Raw genomic sequence first — 22629 nt, 5'->3', positions numbered from 1 at the left:
CCGCACTCAGCACAGCCGTCCACAGCCGCCGCACCCAGCCACGCACAGCCGCCCACAGCCACACACAGCCGCCCACAGCCGCCGCACCCAGTACAGCCGCCGCACCCAGCACAGCCACCCACAGCCGCCGCACCCACCACAGCCACCGCACCCAGCACAGCCACGCACAGCCGCCGCACCCAGCACAGCCGCCGCACTCAGCACAGCCGTCCACAGCCGCCGCACCCAGCACAGCCACGCACAGCCGCCCACAGCCACGCACAGCCGCCCACAGCCACGCACAGCCGCCCACAGCAACACACAGCCGCCCACAGCCGCCGCACCCAGTACAGCCGCCGCACCCAGCACAGCCACCCACAGCCGCCGCACCCAGCACAGCCGCCGCACCCAGCACAGCCACGCACAGCCGCCCACAGCCACACACAGCCGCCGCACCCAGCACAGCCACCGCACCCAGCACAGCCGTCCACAGCCGCCGCACCCAGCACAGCCACGCACAGCTGCCTACAGCCACACACAGCCGCCTACAGCCACACACAGCCGCCGCACCCAGCACAGCCGCCGCACCCAGCACAGCCGCCGCACCCAGCACAGCCGTCCACAGCCGCCGCACCCAGCACAGCCACCCACAGCCGCCCGCACCCAGCACAGCCACGCACAGCCGCGCCACATACAGCCGCCCGCACAGCACAGCCGCCGCACTCAGCACAGCCGCCCACAGCCACACACAGCCGCCTACAGCCACCGCACCCAGCACAGCCGCCGCACCCAGCACAGCCACCGCACCCAGCACAGCCGTCCACAGCCGCCGCACCCAGCACAGCCACGCACAGCCGCCCACAGCCACGCACAGCCGCCTAGAGCCACGCACAGCCGCTGCACCCAGCACAGCCACCCACAGCCGCCGCACCCAGCACAGCCACGCACAGCCGCCGCACCCAGCACAGCCGCCGCACCCAGCACAGCCGCCCACAGCCACACACAGCCGCTGCACCCAGCACAGCCGCCTGCACTCAGCACAGCCGCCCGCACTCAGCACAGCCGCCCGCACTCAACACAGCCGCCCGCACTCAACACAGCCGCCCGCACTCAACACAGCCGCCCGCACTCAACACAGCCGCCCGCACTCAGCACAGCCGCCCGCACTCAGCACAGCTGCCCGCAATGATGGGGGCGCAGGATGGAGCAGCACGTGATAGGATGGGGGCGCAGGATGGGAGCACATGACAGGATGGGGATGCAGGATGGAGCAGCACATGACACGGTGGAGCAGCACATGACAGGATGGGGCGCAGGATGGAGCAGCACATGACACGGTGGAGCAGCACATGACAGGATGGGGATGCAGGATGGAGCAGCACATGACACGGTGGAGCAGCACATGACAGGATGGGGGCGCAGGATGGAGCAGCACATGACAGGATGGGAGAGCAAGATGGGAGCAGCACATACCAGGATGGAGACCATATACCAATATAAATGCTCGCCACCCGGGCGTAGAACGGGTTCAATAGCTAGTATATATATAATCAGGGCTGGCGGAACGCACCAAGTAAATATTGAGATTAACACGTTACTAAAAAACACCCGGCGCTAAACACCTATGCACAGAAAAGCAGCAGGCAAACCAGTTAGTGGGGTGTGTGGAACTAACAACAAATCAATGAATGTAAAAGAGGTTGCCGCGCTGAACGTCACTTACACAAAGAAGTGACGTCCTCTGTGCGAAGTAGTACTTGTCTGGCGATGTCCCGTCTGCCAGACCAGGAAGCCTGAAGCGAATGGGAGCGTCCTCCCTGTGATAGCAGTCCCCCGAAAGCACAAACTGCGACGCTGTGTGTCAGCGTGGAGCCACGGCCGATGGCGCCGCCAGCAGCGTCGCGAGGTGAGCGGGGGGCGTGGTGAAACTGGTGACGTCACCCGTCCGTACCTGACGGACGTATGCAAGGGGCCAATCCCGACGCGTTTCGAGGGCAACGTCCCTCTTTCTTCAATTTTAAAATGCGCGCGTGTCCTGCCTCCCGTGACGTCACGGCTTGTGATTGGTCGCGTCGCCCATGTGACCGCGATGCGACCAATCACAAGCCAGAATGTAATTTTAAAATCCTGAAGGACCTAAAATTACGTCACGGCTTGCTGTGATTGGTCGCGTCGCGGCCACATGGGCGACGCGACCAATCACAAGCCGGGACGTCACGGGAGGCAGGACACGCGCGCATTTTAAAATGCGCGCGTGTCCAGCCTCCCGTGACGTCACGGCTTGTGATTGGTCGCGTCGCCCATGTGACCGCGACGCGACCAATCACAAAGCCGGAACGTAATTTTAAAATCCTGAAGGACCTGAAATTACGTCACGGCTTGCTGTGATTGGTCGCGTGGCGGCCACATGGGCGGCACGCGACCAATCACAAGCCGGGACTTCACGTAAGGAAGTTAAAGCGCGAATTTTAAGCAAACAACGCTGCCGGTTCCCTCGCTGAGGTCCAGGCTGCGTCGGAGAGGTGAGTATAGCAATATTTTATTTTAATTCTTTATTTTACACATTAATGTTGTTTCGATACCGATACCCGATACCACAAAAGTATCGGATCTCGGTATCGGAATTCCGATACAGCAAATATCGGCCGATACCCGATACTTGCGGTATCGGAATGCTCAACACTAATAGTCACAAGCCATCAAACAAAGAACAGCTGCTCAAATTTTTGTGCCAGAAGCAGTGTGAAAGACTGGTGGAAAGCATGACAAGACGCATGAAAGCTGTGATTAAAAATCATGGTTATTCCACAATATATTGATTTCTGAACTCTTCCTGAGTTAAAACATTAGTATTGTTGTTTCTAAATGATTATGAATTTGTTTTCTTTGCACTATTTCAGGTCTGAAAGCACAGTTTTTTTATTTTGACCATTTTTCTTTGTCAGAATTTATTGCTTGGAAATTCGAAGACATTTTGTCAGACGTTTATAGACTAGAAGAACAATTTACATTTTACTTAAAAATACACCTATAAAGAGAAAAATCAGATAAACTGAACATTTTGCAGTTGTCTCTTAATTTTTGCCAGAGCTGTATATTGTAAGAGGGTCACTGGTAATGTGCTGGAGTGGAGATATGTTTCACTAAGGTTATTTGCTTCAGTGATATAAACCTGGAAATTTTGCTCCAGCGTGTTATGTGCCGAAAGGAGTTAATCGACCAAGACAGACCCAGGTCTTTTATGAACAGCTGGAAAGGTGGTAGCCAGCTGTTCACCATATCTCTAGAGAGGGTTACAGGAGGTAAAAATGAAGCCTTTGGACTTAATGATTGTTCTGTGTACTTTGGAGGGGAGCTAGGCTCTTGATAAACATAGCAGAATACGGTTTCCTGTAAACCACGCAGTTATAAGGACTACAGTGAGTGCTGTTTTGTTTATGTCAAGAATACTAAATATGTCTATTTATTTTGTTTGGACTGGTTTTCGAAACCTGTCTTAATAAGCCAGTTGAACATTTAAACAAGAAGCATTCCTGTGACTACCTCGTTCAGCAGCCAAGTGAGATGATCTACCACAGTTGGTGCTAGAAATGAGGGCAAGATCCTCAGGAAGCAAGTATAATGGCTGTGGACAAACTGCATGTCCTGGATGAAGACAGCTTTAAGGATGGAACAAAATGGAGTAGCTGATTAAGTACCTGGTACAAAACTAGCACCAGCAAGCCCAGCAAGAGACAAATAAACTCCTGATACAAACCCACCACCTCATCACAGTCAAAGGCAGGTGAGTTTCCCCTGTGTAGGACTGCCTACTCCCTTTTCTGCCGTTTTCAAACACGGAAGTTCCACAGGCCACCATGAAGTTCTTTCCATTTGATCTGTTGTATGGCCGGCACATCTGAATGCTGCAATGGAGACCTGGGAAGTGGAAGTTACACCCCACTGGAGCATCATCAAGCATGTGGCCTGGATGCAGGAAAGGATTGCGAAGGTGATGCATATTCTGAGAGAGAACCCTTCCAGGCACACAAGGCCGGGCAAGAGTCTACAATCAATCGCCAAGGCTGAAACAGTTTAGCACTGGAGATCGAGTGTTTGTGCTAATTACCATTGTCGAAAATAAATTTCTAGCCAAGTGGCAGGGGCGATATGAAGTGGTCGAAAAGCTGGGCAAAGCAAACTACAAGGTCCACCATCTAGGGAGAAGAAAACCCTAGCAGGTGTACCACATCAACCTGCTCAAGCCATGGCAAGATAGGGAACAGGTGGAAGACAAGATCGAGGATGTCACGGTAGCAGAGACATTATCACCGGCCCAAAAACAACAGTGCTGAGATCTGCTTGAGTGGAACCAAGACCTGTTTTTACAGTTGCTATGATGTATGCAGGTTATCGAGCACAAAATTCTGACGGAACTGCATGTAGGGGTAAACCTAAAGCCATTTTGAATTCCCTAAGCTCTCCGCAAGATGATTTCGAAGGTGGTGAGGAACATTTTGAGCCTGGGTGTGATTGAGGAATCAAAGAGTGGCTGGTCCAGCCCCATTGTCCTTGTGCTGAAGCCCGGAGGAAAATGACACTTTTGTAATGATTTATAGGAAGCTGAATAAGGTGTCCAATTTTGAAGCATATCTGATGCCCCGGGTCGACGAACTTTTTGAGAGACTAGGTTCAGCCAGATGCATCACCAACCTTGACACAACTAAAAGGTACTGGCAAATTCCCATGTCTCAAAGTGCCAATGAGAATATGGCCTTCTCTACACCTGGCGGTTGCTTCCATTGCACCAGAATGTCTTTCGGGCTGCAGGGAGCACCAGACACCTTCCAGAGGGCCATGGACCAGATCCTAACCCCTCGTAAGAAGCACACTGCAGCTTACCTGGACAATATTATGACCTTCAGCCTGAATTGGGGAAGTCATCTGCAGAAGGTCCAGACGGTAGTGGATGCAGTGAGAAAGGCAGGTTTTACCATAAACCCAAAGAAGTGCGCCATGGGGAAGGAGGACGTCAAATACTTAGGATATATCATTGGGAGGGGCAAAATAAAGTTGTAAGGGAAAGTGGGATCCAAAATTTGCTGCAACTGATCTCCAAGAAACAGGTTAGGGATACTATCGGCAGTTTATCCCAAATTTCGCCATGATAGCCGCACCCCTGACTGACCTGCTTAAGGGCACAAAGATGGTGTTCGCCAAGTGGTCTTACGAATCGGAGATGGAGTTCAAAGAATTGAAGCTTACCCTGTGTAAACAACCTGTCTTGGTCGTACCTGACTTCAATAAGTTAATGAGTTAATGATCCAGACAGACGCTTCAGAGGTCGGGTTTGGAGCCATGATGTCCCAGGAAATAAATGGTGAGGAACATCCAATCCTATATCTAAGTAGGAAACTCTCCTACTGTGAAAAGAATTATGTGGAAAAAGAATGCTTGGCTATCAAATAGGCAATTGACACTCTGAAGTACTACCTGCTAGGCTGAAAGCTCAGGGTAGTGTCAGACCATGTGAACCTAAAGTGAATGAAGGAAAAGAATTGGAAAAATGCCTCGGTGACTAGGTGGTTTCTGACACTCCAGGACTTCAGCTTCCATGTGGAGCATAGGCTAGAGAAATTACATGCTAACGCATATGCCCTGTTGAGCCTTCCCTGTCTAGTGACTGATGGTGCCACCCCCCTTGGGCAGAGGGGTAAGTATGTAATAGGCTCACAGGCAATGTGCTGGGGGGAGATATGTTTCCCTGAGGTTATTAGCTTCAGTGATATAAACCTGGAAGTTTTGCTCCAGCATATTATGTGCTGAGCGGAGTTAATGAAAGACCCAGGTCTATTATTAACAGATCAGGAAGTGGGCGGGATGGCTGTTCAGCATATCTCCACCCTAGGGAGGGATCCAGGAGGTAAAAGTGAAGTCAAGAAGACTGAATATGTCTTTTTCTCTTGTTTGGACTGGTTTATGAAGCCTGTTTTAATAAACCAGTTGAAAAGGAGCATTCCTATGACTACCTTGTTAAGTAGCCAAGTGAGCCGATCTACCACAATCTATACAGTGAAGAGCAAAAGGATAATAATGTTTTGAAGTTTTGACTTTCAGGCTCCATATCTCACCAACGACTAAAACATTGATAGTGAGACTAACATCATTTTATAGACAATCATCCTGGCTATATCATACATAAATTTGACTTGCAACTATTTAGCATATGATTAGTTATGCATATTCTTGTCATGTCACTGCATTGTTACCATACCAAACTGCATCATGTGAGTTCAAAGAAAGTTGGAAGAGTATGAAATGAAGTCCGTCCATTCATTCAGAAGCCAAAAGGTGGACATCCAGGCAAAATATCGAAGTCATCAAGTCGGCTCATCCCAAGGTCTATCAGTTGTGGTGAGTCAAAACATGGCAGTGAAAGTGGCTCGTATGCTTCATAACAGTGAGATTGCAGACATCTATGCAAGCAACGTACGACGCACATTACACAAGTCTGTGAAACGAGTGATTTGGAGAGATGACACAAGAGTCTATAGACTAGGCACTGATAGGTGCAAATGGGTCTGGAAAAAAAACAAGGGAAATAGGGGCTAATGGATTGAGAAATTGAAGGAAATGTCAAGTTTGGTGGAGGAAGCCTGATGATATGGGTGTGTTTCACAGCCAAAGGCATTGAATACATGACTGGAATTGATGGTGGTCTCAGTGCTGAGCTATATGTGAGTATCCTACAAGATGAGTTACTTCGTACACTGAAGTACTATGGGTATGAAAAGGACGACATAGTGTTCCAACAGGACACCAACACAAAGCATACGTCGAGATTGGTTAAGAAATGGTTCAACAACAATGAAGTAATGGTGCTGGAATTGCCCCCACAGTCCCCAGACCTCAACCCAATCAAACACTTGTGGATAGAATTGAAGAAAAAACTGTATACATACCCAAATGAATCGACCAGTATGCACCAACTTTGGGAAGAGACCTGAGATCAAATTTTGGTCAACACATGTTTGAATCTGATCGAGAGCATGCCCAGAAGGATTTGGACAGTATAGAAAGCCAAAAGATGGATTTACAAAATACTAACAAAATAACACAAATTCAAATTTAGATCTTTAGGGGTAAAACAGTAACAATGTAGTGACATGACAAGAATCTGCATAACTAATCAAATGCTAAATAGTTGCAAGTCAAATTTAAGCATGGGATATCCAAGATGATTGTCTATAAAATGATGGCAATCTCAAGTTAAAAGCAGAAGTTGATAATGAGATATGGAGCCTAGAAGTACAAAGTTCAAAACATTGTTGCCCTTTTGCTCTTCGCTGTATATGGTCAACTGTAGCATACACAAACTACAAAAAGTTCAATAGAATCTGTAAAAAGTTATCAATTTAGTTAACATAAAAATGAATGATAGCCCCATATCCTTACTTAATACGGATTACAAAATACTTATGAAACTTATAGCTAACAGGTTGAAAACAGTAATATTGAATATTATACATGAAGATCAATCAGGCTTCATGCCAGGAAGGTCCACCTCATCTAATATTAGAAGTGTTCAGGTGCTAAGGCCCCTTTCACACATCAGTTTTTTGCCATCAGTCGCAATCCATCGAATTTGGAAAAAAACGGATCCGGCGACTGATGCCGCCAGATCGGTTTCTTTCTCATAGACTTGTATTAGCGACGGATTGAGACGGATGGCCTCACGTTTCATCCGTCGTTCGCCGGATCCGTCGAAAATTGTTTGTCCGGCGGCCGGAGACAACAGACATAGTAAAGTTTTTTGTGTCCATCGAAAAAAACGGACAGCGATGGATCCGTCGCCGTCCGTTATTTGCTAGAATGGAGGTCTATGTCGCCGGATCCGTCAAATGACGTCAGTTTTTTTTAACTGAGCATGCTCTGACTTTTTAAGGATCCAATTAGCTGGATCAGCTAGTCGGATCCGGTGAAAAAAACGGATCCGTCGCATCAGTTTTTCACAATCTGTGACGGATCCGTTTTTTTCAAAATTCGACGGATTGTTACTGTTGGCAAAAAACTGATGTGTGAAAGGGGCCTAACACAGGTCACAAATATGGGGAGCCTTGGGCTTCTTTAGATACGGCAAAGGCTTTCGATTCCTTGGAGTGGAGATTTTTGTAATGTGTGCTTCTGAAATTTGGTTTCTCTGACAAATTTCGTAACTGAATTAAGTTACTTTACTGTATGCCAAGAGCTAATATCCTTGTAAATGGAATACTGTCGGAATACTTTGGCCTGGGTAGAGGAACCAGACAAGGCTGCCCCCTGTCCCCAATGCTCTTCGCTCTAGCGATAGTGCCTATTACTCTTAAGATCAGACAGGACCCTTTGGTAGAGTGTATTCAGGGCAGTTTCTAGCCCAAAAATGACACAGGGCGAGAGTAGGAAATTTCTCCCCCCCCCCCCCCCCCCCCCCGGCACCGAAAATAATAAACATTATTTTTGTGGGCTTGAGTAATAAATAGAGAGCAGGCTTGTATCTTCCCTTTTTTTAATAAATTATAATTTGCCTTTAACTTATATAGAACTTGGGGAAAAGGGACAAGTATGCTAATTATTAACGGTGAGAACAAAGTTGTAGGTAAATAATATCTATTAATTATTTTGGAAACAGATCCTAAAAATTGTAGGTTGCAGATTTATGAGAAACTGACTCTTCTAGATTTAGCCGCTGCAAAAGCATTAATAGCTTCCGAATAATTCAGCTTTTCTGCCAGTTCATTTTCTAATTCCAGGTCACATTTACTAATCTCTTCTAAAAGGAGATTGGCGAGACTTTCCCCAGATGTATCAGTAGCAGGACGATAGCCAATAAAATGTTCCTTTATTGCTACGTGATCATCATCTATATCAACAAATCTTAAGGTGTATGACAACTGTTCAGTGTGACCTGCATCTTGTGTGCAGTCCAACATTATTGAAAAATACTTAGATCTTTTGGCTTTTTCTAGAATACATTTCTTCACCTGAGAGGCCATCAAGCAGATAATTTCATTTTGAATTAAATTTCCACAGTAATGTGTATGGATTTCCTGGGAAGTAATTCGTTTTAAATGATCTCTCATTACTGGTTCAAATTTTCCAAGAAGCTCTATAAGCCCAAGGAAATGTCCATTATTTGGTGTAAACAATGTATTTGACGATCCTCGAAAAGCTAAATTATTGGTTGCCAGGTATACAGTTACTGCCATAACTCTTTCCAACACTTCTCGCCTGGGTGAGGATGCCACCAGACTGCCAAAGATGAGGTAAGTCAGCTGGGCCCCCTCCCGGGTTTCATGCTGTGGGGCATGCCAAATCAGCATGCCCCAAGGGTGGTTGGGGGGGGGGCAGGTGTGGGGGTCCCCATCCAAAAAAAAAGGCTAGCCCAACCCATCCCATCCCTCAGACCCCCTCACCTGTTCAGTGTGTCAGTGCCCTCTGCCCTCTGAGTCTGAGCGCGCTCAGACTGCTAAATGGGGCTGCTGGGAAGGGAAGGACTAATCCATAGGCAGGGGGTGGGCATTTTTGCTATACTGCTACCACTGTCAGACTAGACTGCAGCCTGTCCTGTCCAGCATTGAAATTGGCAACAGCCAGGCAGCCTAGTCTGACAGTGATAGTGTGTGTGCTTAGCTCTTTGATCACTGTCTCAGGGAGCGCCCGTGCTCAGCCGAGAGCGCGGCGCCCCTGCTATCAGTGTGGGAGTGGCCGAGCTGCCTCATCCTGGCTGTTCATTCTCGCTGTTCATCCAGCGCGGAGCGGAGGTGAGTCATACCTCCCAACTTTTGAAGATGGGAAAGAGGGACAAAGTTTGCGGCGCGCTTTGCGCGCCGCGGCAAATTTTAGGCCACGCCTCTGACCACACCCATTCATAATTAGTCACACCCATATCCACATCCCAACCACACCCATTTAGCACTGCCGATCACACTGTTTCATATACAATAATTATAAACAAAAAAATATGGCCACACAGTGCCCCATACTGTATAATGGCCACACATGATGCTCCATACTGTATAATGAACACACATGACGCTCCATACTGTATAATGGCCACACATGATGCTCCATACTGTATAATGAACACACATGATGCTCCATACTGTATGACCGCACATGATGCTCCATACTGTATAATGACCGCACATGATGCTCCATACTGTATAATGACCCCACATGATGCTCCATACTGTATAATGGCCACACATGATGCTCCATACTGTATAATGAACACACATGATGCTCCATACTGTATGACCGCACATGATGCTCCATACTGTATAATGACCGCACATGATGCTCCATACTGTATAATGACCCCACATGATGCTCCATACTGTATAATGGCCGCACATGATGCTCCATACTGTATAATGAACACACATGATGCTCCATACTGTATGACCGCAAATGATGCTCCATACTGTATAATGACCGCACATGATGCTCCAGACTGTATAATGACCGCACATGATGCTCCATACTGTATAATGACCCCACATGATGCTCCATACTGTATAATGACCGCACATGATGCTCCATACTGTATAATGACCGCACATGATGCTCCATACTGTATGACCGCAAATGATGCTCCATACTGTATAATGACCGCACATGATGCTCCAGACTGTATAATGACCGCACATGATGCTCCAGACTGTATAATGACCGCACATGATGCTCCAGACTGTATAATGACCGCACATGATGCTCCATACTGTATAATGGCCGCACATGATGCTCCATACTGTATAATGGCCACACATGATGCTCCATACTGTATAATGGCCGCACATGATGCTCCATACTGTATAATGGCCACACATGATGCTCCATACTGTATAATGACCGCACATGATGCTCCATACTGTATAATGACCGCACATGATGCTCCATACTGTACAATGACCGCACATGATGCTCCATATTGTATAATGACCGCACATGATGCTCCATACTGTATAATGACCGCACATGATGCTCCATACTGTATAATGGCCACACATAATGCTCCATACTGTATAATGACCGCACATGATGCTCCATACTGTATAATGACCGCACATGATGCTCCATATTGTATAATGACCACACATGATGCTCCATACTGTATAATGACATACAGGCACGCAGCTCACACACAGGCACGCAGCTCACACGCACGCAGCTCACAAACACATGCAGCTTTGACACAAATGCATCACACACGCAGCCATCACACACACACGCAGCCATCACACACACACACACGCAGCCATCACACACACACACACGCAGCCATCACACACACACACGCAGCCATCACACACACACACACACGCAGCCATCACACACACATGCAGCCATCACACACACACGCAGACATCACACACGCAGCCATCACACACACACACACACGCAGCCATCACACACACACGCAGCCATCACACACACGCAGCCATCACACACACACAGCCATCACACACACACAGCCATCACACACACACAGCCATCACACACACACAGCCATCACACACACACAGCCATCACACACACGCAGCCATCACACACACACAGCCATCACACACACACGCAGCCATCACACACACGCAGCCATCACACACACGCAGCCATCACACACACGCAGCCATCACACACACGCAGCCATCACACACACACACGCAGCCATCACACACACACGCAGCCATCACACACACAGCCATCACACACACACACGCAGCCATCACACACACACACACACGCGCAGCCATCACACATGCAGCCATCACACACACACGCAGCCATCACACACACACACGCAGCCATCACACACACACACGCAGCCATCACACACACACGCAGCCATCACACACATCACACACACACAATCTCCTCTGTGATGCAGGGGCGGCTGATGTCCATGTGCAGCTCTCTGCTGAAGTCTTCAGTCTCCTGCTCACAGCTCTGCACTATCCCGGCACCTCCCCCGTCTCTCCTTCTCTGCCGGGATAGCAGCTAAGAGCAGAAGCCGGAGCTCCGTGCACACACAGCCAGAGGTAGTGAATCGCTGACCTTTCTTCTTGATTGCTGCAGGCTCTCTCCTTCAGCGTGGCAGCGCCGCACAGGGGGCGGGAGGGGGGGGGGGTGTTGCGCGGGCGGTCAGGAGGCGACGGTTGGGAGGTATGGGTGAGTGGCGGCGCCGAGGTGGCCGCAACCATTATGTGCGGTGCGGGGGGGGGGGCGCGGCGACGCGAGGCGATGATCTGACCGCTCAGCTGTCAGATTTGCAGCTGAGTTCGGGCAGGGCGCGCCCGCGCTCAGCACTGAGCGCGGCATCCGCGCCCCTGACAGCCCTTAAACAGCAGCAGCAGCGGGCAGGGGACCACCGGGGCCCGAGGCCTCTCCTGCGCCCCCCGGCCCCACGGCGCCCCGTGTGGCCGCCCTGCCCGCCCTGTTGAAGAAACGGCCCTGAGTGTATTAATATGACTTCCAGAATAGACAAAGTGGGATTATATGCGGATGACCTGGTACTCTTCCTAAATAAAGTGGAGCAATCCCTCTCAACAGCAATTGACCTCATTAACTATTTTGGGGAATTTTCAGGTCTCAAAATTAATTGAAGCAAATCTGTGGTCATGCCACTTATGGGAAATATGGCTGAACCTGTGATGTTTGGATTGCAAGTAGTACAAAAGTTCAAATACTTAGGCATTACAATTAATTATAATCCAATTAAGGAGCTTAAGGATAACGTATACCCCTTATATGATATGATGAAGAAAAGGTTTGAGAGCTAGTCTCAGCTTCCCCTATCTGTGGCAGTCAGAATTGGATTAAGGGCAGGGTCCTCTCCCCTCTGTATCAGTCTGTAATTGTTAGTTTGCTTACTGTAAGCAATATCTGTAATTTGTATGTAACCCCTTCTCATGTACAGCACCATGCAATCAATGGTGCTATATAAATAAATAATAATAATTAATCAAAATTATACTTCTCCCAAAATGTTTGTAAGTGTTGGAACATTCATCAACTAAAGTCTCCAAAGGATTTTTTAGGAAAATGCATGGCATGATGATGATTTTTATATGGGAATCATCAAGGCCCAAATTAAGTATTGGATCTCTGCAGAGACCCAAAAACCAGGGTGGATAAGCGGTAACCGACCTACTTTTGTATTATCTGGCCGGTCAAATACGTCACTTGAAGCACTGGATAGGTGGGGGCTGACTTGCTAATGAAGAAGCTCATCTTATACACTTCTTAGATGGGAATACACCATGGGCAACATTAGAAAGATCATATAGACCGCCACAAGGTTTATTGTTTGCACATAGTTTGGCAATACAGGTGCGGTGACAAAGTAAGCGTATCATGAAATTCACTGACCAAATGGAAGAGACTCAGTTAAACTGCAACATGTTGTGTTTGCCGCACCCTTCCAGGTGCGCCGAAACGACGCATGCGTTGCAAAACGCACCAAAACGCATGACAACGCATGTCCATGCGCCCTCAATGTTAAAGATAGGGGCGCATGACGCATGCGTCGTTATGCGTCGACGACGCTGCGCCCAAAGGCGCAAATGTGAACGTAGCCTTATGGGACAGTCCAGAGTTTCCATACCTCAAAAATCTACAGGACCCAATTTTTTGGAAGCAATATGGAATAACAACACTTAATCAGATTTTTTTAAATGAAATTTTATCATAATTTGAACAAATTCATATAAAATTTGGCAGAGGTGTATCTAGCCTTTCCTGCACCCGGGGCAAAGGATCAGTTTGGCGCCCACCCCCCCTCCAAACCTCCCCCATTTGAACCTTAACTCTATTGAAACTGTATGACCAAGCCAAGGTACATTCCTGAATCCCCATAATGTTAAAATAGATACCAATAAAAGTAAAATTAATTGAGACATCTGTAGGTTAAGTGTTTTTGAATATCCATATTGAATCAGGAGCCCCATATAATCCTGCATAAAGGTTAATAATGGCCCCATAAGATGCTCCATAGACACATTTGCCCAATATAGTGCTGCAGAAACGTTGATTATGGCCCCATAAGATGCTCCATAAAGATATTTGTGCCATATAGTTCTGCAGAAACGTTGATTATGGCCCCATAAGATGCTCCATAGAGACATTTGCCCCGTATAGTGCTGCAGAAACGTTGATTATGGCCCCATAAGATGCTCCATAAAGATATTTGCCCCATATAGTGCTGCACAAACGTTAATTATGGCCCCATAAGATGCTCCATATAGACACTTGCCCCATATAGTGCTGCACAAACATTAATTATGGCCCCATAAGATACTCCATACAGACACTTGCCCCATATAGTGCTGCACAAACGTTATGGCCCCATAAGATGCTCCATACAGACACTTGCCCCATTATAGCGTTGCACAAATGTTATGGCCCCATAAGATGCTCCATACAGACACTTGCCCCATATAGTGCTGCACAAACGTTATGGCCTCATAAGATGCTCTATACAGACACTTGCCCCGTTATAGCGCTGCACAAATGTTATGGCCCCATAAGATGCTCTATACAGACACTTGCCCCATTATAGCGCTGCACAAATGTTATGGCCTCATAAGATGCTCCATACAGACACTTGCCCCATATAGTGCTGCACAAACGTTATGGCCCCATAAGATGCTCTATACAGACACTTGCCCCGTTATAGTGCTGCACAAATGTTATGGCCCCATAAGATGCTCTATACAGACACTTGCCCCATATAGTGCTGCACAAACGTTATGGCCCCATAAGATGCTCCATACAGACACTTGCGCCATTTGCTGTTGCGATGCAATAAAAAAAAAAATCACATACTCACCTCTCCGTCGTTCAGGCCCCCGGCACTTTCAATATTCACCTGCTCCTCGTTCCAGCCGCCGCTCCATCTTCAGCACTGACGTTCAGGCAGAGGGCGCGCACTAATTACGTCACCGCGCCCTCTGACCTCAGCGTCACTGCTGAAGATGGAGCGGCGCCGGAACAGGGAGCAGGTGAATATCGCGCAGCGCAGGGCTCCCCTCCCCATTATAATCACCTGCTCCTGGCGCGGTGCAGTCCCTGCTTCCCCGGCACTGGCAGCTTCTTCCTGTACTGAGCTGTCACCGTTACCGCTCATTACAGTAATGAATATGCGGCTCCACCCCTATGGGAGGTGGAGCCGCATATTCATTACTGTAATGAGCGGTACCACGTGACCGCTCAGTACAGGACGAGGAGCCTCCTTGGGCTGCCCCCCCCCCCCCTGGATACACCACTGAAATTTGGGATCCCCTATAGGGATTTTTATAGATATTTGCAAATGAGACATGCCATAATACATCAGTTTCAATATTCTAGGATGCGAATATCCCGATATCCATTGATAGTTGTGCTAACAACTCAAGGGCTCACAGGTAAAATATCCTCCCTATACACCCTTCTACTAAACTCCAGGATTGCTTCTACTCAACTTGCTGTTGAGAGTAAATGGCAGCAATTAATTCCTTCTATCGCTGATGATCAGTGGAATGATGCCCTAGAGGCGCATACGATGGTGTTGCCAGCCGCAAATAATAAATAAATTCAACTATATATCTACATCAATCTTACCTGACCCCGAGAAGACTACATAGATATGGCAGACTGGCAACTGATGAATGTCATAGGTGTGGGGAATCGGGAGCAGATTTCTGGCATCTTATTTGGAATTGTAGGATAATACGAAGATACTGGAGCAAAGTGATAACAACATTAGAGTTGATAATTGGGATACCAATTGAATGTAGTCCAGAGATATGCATCTTTGGAATTGTAGATGAAGAACTGTGGTTGTACTATGATAAAATTTTTCTCCGGGAAGTTCTATTTATTGCTAGGAAAGCAATAGCACTAAGGTGGATGGGGGGAAAGCCTCCTACTATTAATCAGTGGAAAAAATTAGCGAATGATATAATACCATATGAGAATATATTATATAGAAATAGAAGATGCCCTCAGAAATTCCATAAGATATGGGAGAGATCCTTCGGGGGCCGTACAAACTCCACCCACAAAGTACATCCTGACTCTGGCACTGGTTTCAGGACGTAATCTTTCATTGCATGCCCTTCATTGTTCAAAAGCGAACACTGCATGTGTGTGCAAACAGAGCAAGAAGAAATTAATGAGCTTGTGGCAATCAAAATACAGCTCCTTGCCCAAGAACGTGGTCCCTGAGAATCTGCTCAGGGGCCTGATAAAAGGTCATCGAGGGCCGTAAATGGCCCTGGGCCCTGAGGTTCCCCACCCCTGCCCTAAATGCCATGACTTCATCTATCTCAAGATATGAACCCTGATGTTGTCCCTGTCAACATATGGAAGGTGATGATGTGTGTAAACTGCAAGAGTGTACTTTTATTATGACCCAAACTGGTACGTGATCTGAATTTTGATAGAGAACCTGTTAATTCAATTGAGTGTGCAATGCTTCATAATGGAAATTATCCTAATATGCTATGTTCTACAGTATTTTGTTTGTTCACTTTTTTTTTTACTCGTTTACTCTATGATTGAGAGTGTAATATTACCTACATGTTATTGTGAAGGGTGACTGGAACATTCTGACCATATACTGTGATATTATATGTTTTTATATGTTTGTAACTTTATCCTGTGGAGTCTTTCAATAAAAAGAGTTTAAAAAATGAATGATAGGAGGACAAAGAAAGCAAGATGCTTTAATTATATAAATACAAAAAACCAAGGTCAGCACAAGTGTATTACCTAAATAATTGTAACATGAAGTTGGTCACAGAGGATAAAGAGTAGACAGAATTACTAATTGGGTTCCTTAGGTTTTTATGAAGAAGACTAGATGGTGGCCCGATTCTAACGCATCGGGTATTCTAGAATATGCATGTCCACGTAGTATATTGCCCAGCCACGTAGTATATTGCCCAGTTACGTAGTATATTGCCCAGTGACGTAGTATATTGCCCAGCCACGTAGTATATTGCCCAGCCACGTAGTATATTGCCCAGTGACGTAGTATATTGCCCAGTGACGTAGTATATTGCCCAGTGACATAGTATATTGCCCAGTGACATAGTATATTGCCCAGTAATGTAGTATACAGCACAGAGCCACGTAGTATATTGCACAGCGATGTAGTATACAGCACAGAGCCACGTAGTATATTGGCCAGTCACATAGTATATTGCCCAGTCACGTAGTATATTGCCCAGTCACGTAGTATATTGCCCAGTTACGTAGTATATTGCCCAGTGACGTAGTATATTGCCCAGCCACGTAGTATATTGCCCAGTAACGTAGTATATTGCCCAGTGACATAGTATATTGCCCAGTGACATAGTATATTGCCCAGTTACGTAATATACAGCACAGAGCCACGTAGTATATTGCACAGCGACGTAGTATACAGCACAGAGCCACGTAGTATATTGCCCAGTCACGTAGTATATTGCCCAGTTACGTAGTATATTGCACAGCGACGTAGTATACAGCACAGAGCCACGTAGTATATTGCCCAGCCACGTAGTATATTGGCCAGTCACGTAGTATATTGCCCAGCTATGTAGTATATTGCCCAGCCACGTATGTCACAGGTTAAAAAATAAAAAATAAACATATATTCACCTTCCGAGGGTACCCTTGTAGTTCTGTCGCCTGTGTGCGGTGCAGGCGGCAACTTCCGGTCCCAGGGTGTGATGACGTCATGACCGTCATGGCAGGTCCTTCTCGCGCAGGCATGCAGGGCCTGCGATGACGTTGTGGTCACATGACCGTGACGTCATGGCAGGTCCGTCTCGCGCAGGCACGCCGGGCCTGTGATGACGTCGCGGTCACATGACCATGATGTCATGGAAGGTCCTTCTCGCATACCATCCTAGGCACCGGAACCTGCCGCTTGCATGGAGCGGTCACCGGAGTGTCGCGAAGAGCGGGAAAGGCGGCGGAAGGTGAATATATAATGATTTATTTTTTTTTAAATTATTTTTAACATTAGATGTTTTTACTATTGACCCTGCATAGGCAGCATCAATAGTAAAAACTCAGGGTTAATAGCGGCGGTAACGGAGTGAGTTACCCGCGGCATACCGTGGTCCGTTACCGCTGGCATTAACCCTGTGTGAGCGGTGACTGCAGGGAGTATGGAGCGGGCGCCGGGCACTGACTGCAGGGGAGTAGGGAGGGACTAATCAGACTGTGGCCGTCGCTGATTGGTCGCGGCAGCCATGACAGGCAGCTGGCGAGACCGATCAGCGACTTGGATTCCATGACAGACAGAGGCCGCGACCAATGAATATCCGTGACAGACAGACAGACAGACAGACAGAAAGACGGAAGTACCCCTTAGACAATTATATAGTAGAAGAGAGGATGAGGTGATTGATCTTAGTGCTCTTAATATGTAATTTAATGTACTCACTCAGGTAACAGTAGATAATGTCCCAGCAATGCTAAATAAAATCAATATTAACAAGGGATTGGGTCCAAACGGGCTGCATTAAACAGATAAGGAACTCCGCTCAGTTGTTGTTGGACCCTTATACATTATTTTTAATGACTTTCAAGAGATTTGCAAAGTTCCGAGTGACTAGTGCAAGATGGTGCCCATTATCAAAAATGACCTCAGGTCTTTCTCAGATAATTATAGACTAGTAAGCTCAACATCCATTAAAGGGCAAAAATAATAAGTGATAGCCAACACAATTTTATTAAGTAGAGAAGTTGTCAAACTAATCTGACTAGTTGTCATGACACTGTCTCAGACAATTTCCTAATGGGTAAATTAAGGTTCGAAGGTTTAGAAAGAAAGGTTTGTATTTGGATAGAAAAATGAAACAAAGACCGCACCCCGAGAGGTATGGTGAATGACTGCTACTCTATAAGGTCCCCAGTTACAAGTGCTGTACCCCAAGGTTGTTCAGTGCTGGGTCTGTTGTTGTTCAACTTATTTATTAATGATATAGAAGACAAGTTATCGCAAATGCTTGATTGCAGTTGTTGCTGCTAAGGGTGGCCCCAACCAGTTATTAGGTTTATGGGGCAATCACTTTTTCACACAGTGCTCTGTAGGTTTGGATTTCTTTTTCCCTTAATAATAAAGACCTTCATTTAAAAACTGCATTTTGTGTTTACTATTTCTTTGAAGATCTGAAACATTTAAGTGTGACTAACATGCAAAAGAATAGGAAATCAGGAAGGAGGCTAACAGTTTTTCGAACCACAGTAAATGGCCCATATAAAAAACTGTGGTCAAAAGACGTTTTGTGTAAAACCTCTCAAAGGACAAGGGGGTATTCCTCTGCCTGGAGAAAGAAAATTTTATTCTCCAAAGGAAATAGGCCTTCTTTACTGTAAGAATTATTAATCTGTGATAAAGAGTACCTGAAGAGCTGATTGCAGTGGGAACCATTGACAGTTTCAAAAAACGCTTGGATTCATTTGCAAAACAAAATAACACAAATCTTTATTTAAATGTGTGAAGTTGTTTTCTCAATGTTTAGTCTATTGCACAATTGGGATCAGAAGGGAAAGATTAGCTCTTCTGGGGCAGAATGGATCTTGTATTGTGTTGCGGTGCATTTGCAGTTTCTCATCCCTTAGTTGAACCTGGTGGGCATGTTTTTTTTTCAACTGTGCTAATTATATATACAAAAAATGCTCATTAAAACTGCACTTTTTCATACCTCTTTGTAAAAATGGCACATGATCATCATCAACCTGTTTTGCCCGCAAACTGTTTAGAAAGTATAAAATTTCAGAGGGATGGTTCTTCAGTAGTCCAAGATTATGCAATCTTCTTTCTATTAAAGAAAATATCAAAACACAGTTTCTACAGTTTATAAGATGAAACCTTATCACTGACAGCCTATTTCACTTTCAATAAAGGTTTCAGAAATTCACAACTCTCAAGGCAAGGAAATTAATATGGCTGTAGATGTAGATTTCAAAATCTGGCCATACAGCAAACAATATTTTTATGTGATCTCAAGAAGATGAAGATGTTGAGATATAATGGAAAATGATTCAGCGTTCACTCTATAAATCACCTAGGTTTCAACTATATTTATTAATAGGATTAATAATGAATGGAAAAAATTAAAATATTTTTTAAATGCTGTTATTCTATATAGAGTATACAACAAGGTTGCTAAAAAATTCACTAATTATCATGATAAATTAAAGGAAATAAAAAAAAAAAGAAGATCAAAACCACTCATAAGTATTACATAAAGTACTGTTAGTGATAGGAATAATGTTCTCCATGAGCAAACGAGCAAACTATTATAACTTTAGCAAAGAATAAGGAGAAAGATTAGTTTTTTCAGTAATAGTCATAAGACAAACAAAGAACATAAAAGAAATTAAGAATGCAACGCAAAAAAAACAGGCACTGGATATGGCTACAGTGAACCTAAAAAACCCAAACCCCTTGCTACAAATCAATACATATGATTAAATAAGATATGGTCCATAGAAGAAATAAATATTGCACAACACATCCCTAAGATCACACTAAAAAAAGTATCTCAATGTATAATCCACCTACAATCAATCACATGATATAATTGAAACCAAAATAGGTAGGTAGTAAAAATGGTTAGTAAAGTGCCAAGGCTAGGCTAACTGGCCAGTATATGAATGCAAAAGATCACATATCCAAATAATACAGCAGGTGAAATAAGGATTGAGCATGCCACCGATTTTGTGAGTAAATATATTTCTAAAGGTGCTATTGACATGAAATTCTCATCAAATGTCAGCAACAATCCATCCAATCCACACAGGCAAAGAAATCAATCTATAGATGTCCATAAATTAAGTTATGTGTAATAATGAGAAATGGGGCAAAGGGGCATACAAATTAAGTTTTAAAATTCTGAATTTTACATAAAGTGTTACTTGTTTACACAGATAAATGTAAATCATATGGACCTAAATTTAATAGTAAAAAGTACAATGTGTCACAAATACCCTGTCTCACAATCTCTTGGATATGTAGAAGTGTTCCAGAGTTATCCAGATTTGACCTATCTAAACCATTAATATGGGCATATAGGTAATAAACTGCTTAAAATTGTCCTACCTATACATCTCAAATCAGATGTCTTGTTGCTGATAAATCATCTCTTATCACTTTATATGAGTGACTTCTTCCAGACTCTGGGGAGGACATTGCCTGGAGTATAACTGCCTCCAGAGATTATTTTACATGAAGGAGGTGTTACCAGTGAGACAAGTAACTAACACAGAACAGGAGAAATGAAATTTGCCTTCTTGCAAACACATTTTTTGCTTCTCTCTGTGAGCCAGAAATTAAAATGGAGAGGAACCTGCAGATGTGTCAGGTATAACCACACACAGCTCTGCAGTGAGATCAGGAGAGCAGAGAGCGGCCATTACTCATCACACTGGTGACTCTCCCTTTGTGTAAAATAAGCTTTGGAGGCAGAGTTATCTTCCAGGCAGTGCCCTCCCCAGAGCCTGGAAGAGGTAATTTATATAAAGTGATAAAAGATGATTTATGAACAACACTTCCGATATGAGACATACAGGTAGGACTTATTTCTGCAGTCATAACCTATAAACCCATATTTAGATAGGTCAAATGTGGTGACAGATTGCCTTTAAGGGGTCACAATTTGACAGCCTTCACCACAATGTATATGAGCATTTTTCCCCATTTTTTCTTTTATTCCCATAAAAATGTGAAGAAAAAAAATGTAAATACTGATTCTGTCTTTGTTTAATCATAAAAGGGGAGAATGTCCTGAATTTTTTGCTTAGTGCCATGAGTGTTTCATGCCATGGATTACAACTTTTTCAATGATATCAGATTCGCCATGACTCAGATACAGTTAAGGGCCAGTAGCATACTGTCAAGGATGTGGTTTGTGAAACCACTGTGCCTCAGACCGCGGAGAGCCTGGAGGGGAGTGACTAAGCGAGCATCGAACTGTTCACTAGAGCTTCTGATGGTGAGGTTAGACTTGGCTCCCATTGAACACCAGATGCCACTCCAGGACAGACCAACAGACGCTTGGCAGCTGGACCCAGAAGGACAGACTAGATGGTGCAGCAGGCAGAGTTTGAATCAGGGTGCAGCAGGCAGAATACGTCTCTGAGTGCAGCAGGTAGAGTGCGTGTCAGAGAGCAGCAGGCAGAGTGCGTGTCATAGTGCAGCAGACAGGATCTGCACCAGAGTGCAGGAGACAGAGTGCATGTCAGAGTGCAGCAGGGAGGATCTCCACCAGAGTGCAGCAAGGACTGGTATGAAACCTTAAAAACTTAGACTGCAGAACAGGAAGGTTGCTCAGGCACCTCCCCAGTGAGGAGGAAGCAATATATATATAATGCCCCACAGTCATAGGCTGGGGAGGAAATAGCAAGTGCACGCGCTGACCCTTTAAGAGGGTGGGAGCGTGCGTGCTCTAAGGATGTGGCACCCCAGGAGTCCGGTTGCCACAATGGTATTTCCTTCCTCACAGGGGAATGATGTAATGCCTGGATGCAAGGAGGGATTCCCTAATCAGGCAGATGTAAACATGCAGCACCTTCCTGACTCCAGGCCAGAAGGGGGAGCCCTAAACCCGGTTTCAGGGTAGCTTCCCTATAAGTTCTGGTCTGGAGACGGGGTTA

At 45.7% G+C, this 22629-nt stretch overlaps 1 protein-coding gene across 1 annotated transcript in view; it reads right to left on the bottom strand.

The window, feature by feature from the left end:
* Positions 1 to 22629, bottom strand: part of QPCT (glutaminyl-peptide cyclotransferase) — a 187299-nt gene that overhangs the window by 14516 nt on the left and 150154 nt on the right. The window contains exon 6 of the mRNA XM_077289129.1: positions 19677 to 19793. Within this exon, the coding sequence (XP_077145244.1) occupies positions 19677 to 19793 (117 nt within the window). The remainder of the gene's footprint in view (positions 1 to 19676; positions 19794 to 22629) is intronic.

The sequence above is a fragment of the Ranitomeya variabilis genome, chromosome 2 (genome assembly GCF_051348905.1).
Source record: "Ranitomeya variabilis isolate aRanVar5 chromosome 2, aRanVar5.hap1, whole genome shotgun sequence".
NCBI lineage: Eukaryota > Metazoa > Chordata > Amphibia > Anura > Dendrobatidae > Ranitomeya > Ranitomeya variabilis.
The sequence above is the reverse complement of the archived record's forward strand: the minus strand, read 5'-3'. Positions and strand labels throughout refer to the sequence as shown.